General features: G+C 38.9%; 1 protein-coding gene across 1 annotated transcript in view; it reads left to right on the forward strand.

The window, feature by feature from the left end:
• LOC107576467 (protein HID1-like) overlaps positions 1 to 1,643 on the forward strand; it is a 10,714-nt gene that overhangs the window by 607 nt on the left and 8,464 nt on the right. The window contains exons 2-3 of the mRNA XM_016262636.1: positions 218 to 367; positions 1,007 to 1,177. Coding sequence (XP_016118122.1) covers positions 218 to 367; positions 1,007 to 1,177 — 321 coding nt within the window. The remainder of the gene's footprint in view (positions 1 to 217; positions 368 to 1,006; positions 1,178 to 1,643) is intronic.

Genomic DNA, 1,643 nt, shown 5'->3' on the forward strand with positions numbered 1-1,643 from the left:
AAAATATTTTATGTTGTATTTTATTAGAAAATTAGGCATTTAGGGCCATTAACATGTTTTACAAATTGTGTGAATTAAGTGACAAGATGCACTTAATGTAATGAAAAGAAGATACAGGGGAAGATGTCCATGGACCGAAGATGTCATCTCAGTGCATTTATTCTGAAAGGTTATGCTTTTTTAATTTTGAATAATGGACCCTTGTGTGATTTTGCAGCCCGTCGAGGCCTCTGAGGATGTGTTCTGGGACCAGTTCTGGACTGACATCAACTTGACGGCGCAGGATATTTTTGCTTTGGTTCCTGCTGCTGAGATCCGTGCTGTGAGAGAGGAGTCTCCGTCCAATCTGGCAACCCTCTGTTACAAGGTGCAGTCTGTGTCCCATAATCAATAATGAGTAAAAAGTGATCGTGATCTCAACATGGTGGCCACAATGAGAGGGGACCACTGATATATAAATTAAAATGTTTTGTAGACCAATAATATGACTCTAATATGAACATGTATGCATTTAGGCCTATTTTGACACAGCCGAGATGCATAAAAGTGTCTGAAAAATGCATATTGTTAGAATAACATTCTCATGTTTTGCTTTTTGTTTTGTTTTTTATCTGTGTGTTAGATTCATTTCAAATACATTTGTAAAATATATGCAGGCTCTTTCCCATATCTCACACATACTTTTGGGACTGAATTTAGTTGCTAAACATGAATATGCATGAATATTGATGCAGCAACCACTGCAGCATGAAAAATCGTTTTCATCTAAAAGTGAAAGTTTATGCACATAAAATAAATGTATTTTGTTTGCAAATATTCCAGAGTAATATTTGTTGTTTTGATGTTATCTTTAAAAAAATCCCCAATATTTGACTATTTTTGAGTAGTATTGAGTAATATGTTCAAAGGAATGTAACTAAATCAATTGATTTGTCTAAAGTACTAGTCATTTATTAAGTTTTAAAACATTGGACATGTTTAAAGTGTTTGTGTGGTTTTTTTGCAGGCAGTGGAAAGGCTCGTGTTGAACGCCGACTCAGGCTGTGTGTGTGAGAGAGAGAGACAGGCCGTGCTGAGCTGCGTTCGTCTGTTGACTCGGATTCTGCCCTATATCTTCGAGGATCCCGACTGGCGTGGATTCTTCTGGTCCACCGTGCCAAAAGTGGGCAAGTCTTTGGTGAGGGAAATTTCAAAATTGCTTTCAGAGTGGGTTAGTGTTAGGGTTAGGCTCTCCAAATGGTTGAATATGCACTAAGGTAAAACATGCAGTTTGCACTCTCTCCCAGAACGTCACCAGCGAACAGGAGCTGTCTGTGCAAGCAGGTTTTAAGAAGATACACAGCAAAGCTTTGCCTAGCTTGAACTTTTGTTTAAAACATGAGCTGCATGTGTGTGTGAGAGAGTTTGTTCTGCGGTGCATTTTTACGGTCTCCTGTTACCAGCCTAAACACTGCTCTGATTGTGTCCGTCTCAAAGATCGACGGCGTATTAAATATCCTGTGATTAGAGAGATGAAGGGAGCAGAATGAGTGTATTGATGATGTGATTGTGTGCATGAAACTCTTCAGAAAGCTAATAGCTCCTCAAACACTCGTCAGACGAGCTTGAAGTCTTGAAGTTTGCACTGCTTGGGGAAAAAAATG

The sequence above is a fragment of the Sinocyclocheilus grahami genome, unplaced genomic scaffold, assembly GCF_001515645.1.
Source record: "Sinocyclocheilus grahami isolate Dianchi unplaced genomic scaffold, SAMN03320097.WGS_v1.1 scaffold3732.1, whole genome shotgun sequence".
Taxonomy (NCBI): Eukaryota; Metazoa; Chordata; class Actinopteri; order Cypriniformes; family Cyprinidae; genus Sinocyclocheilus; species Sinocyclocheilus grahami.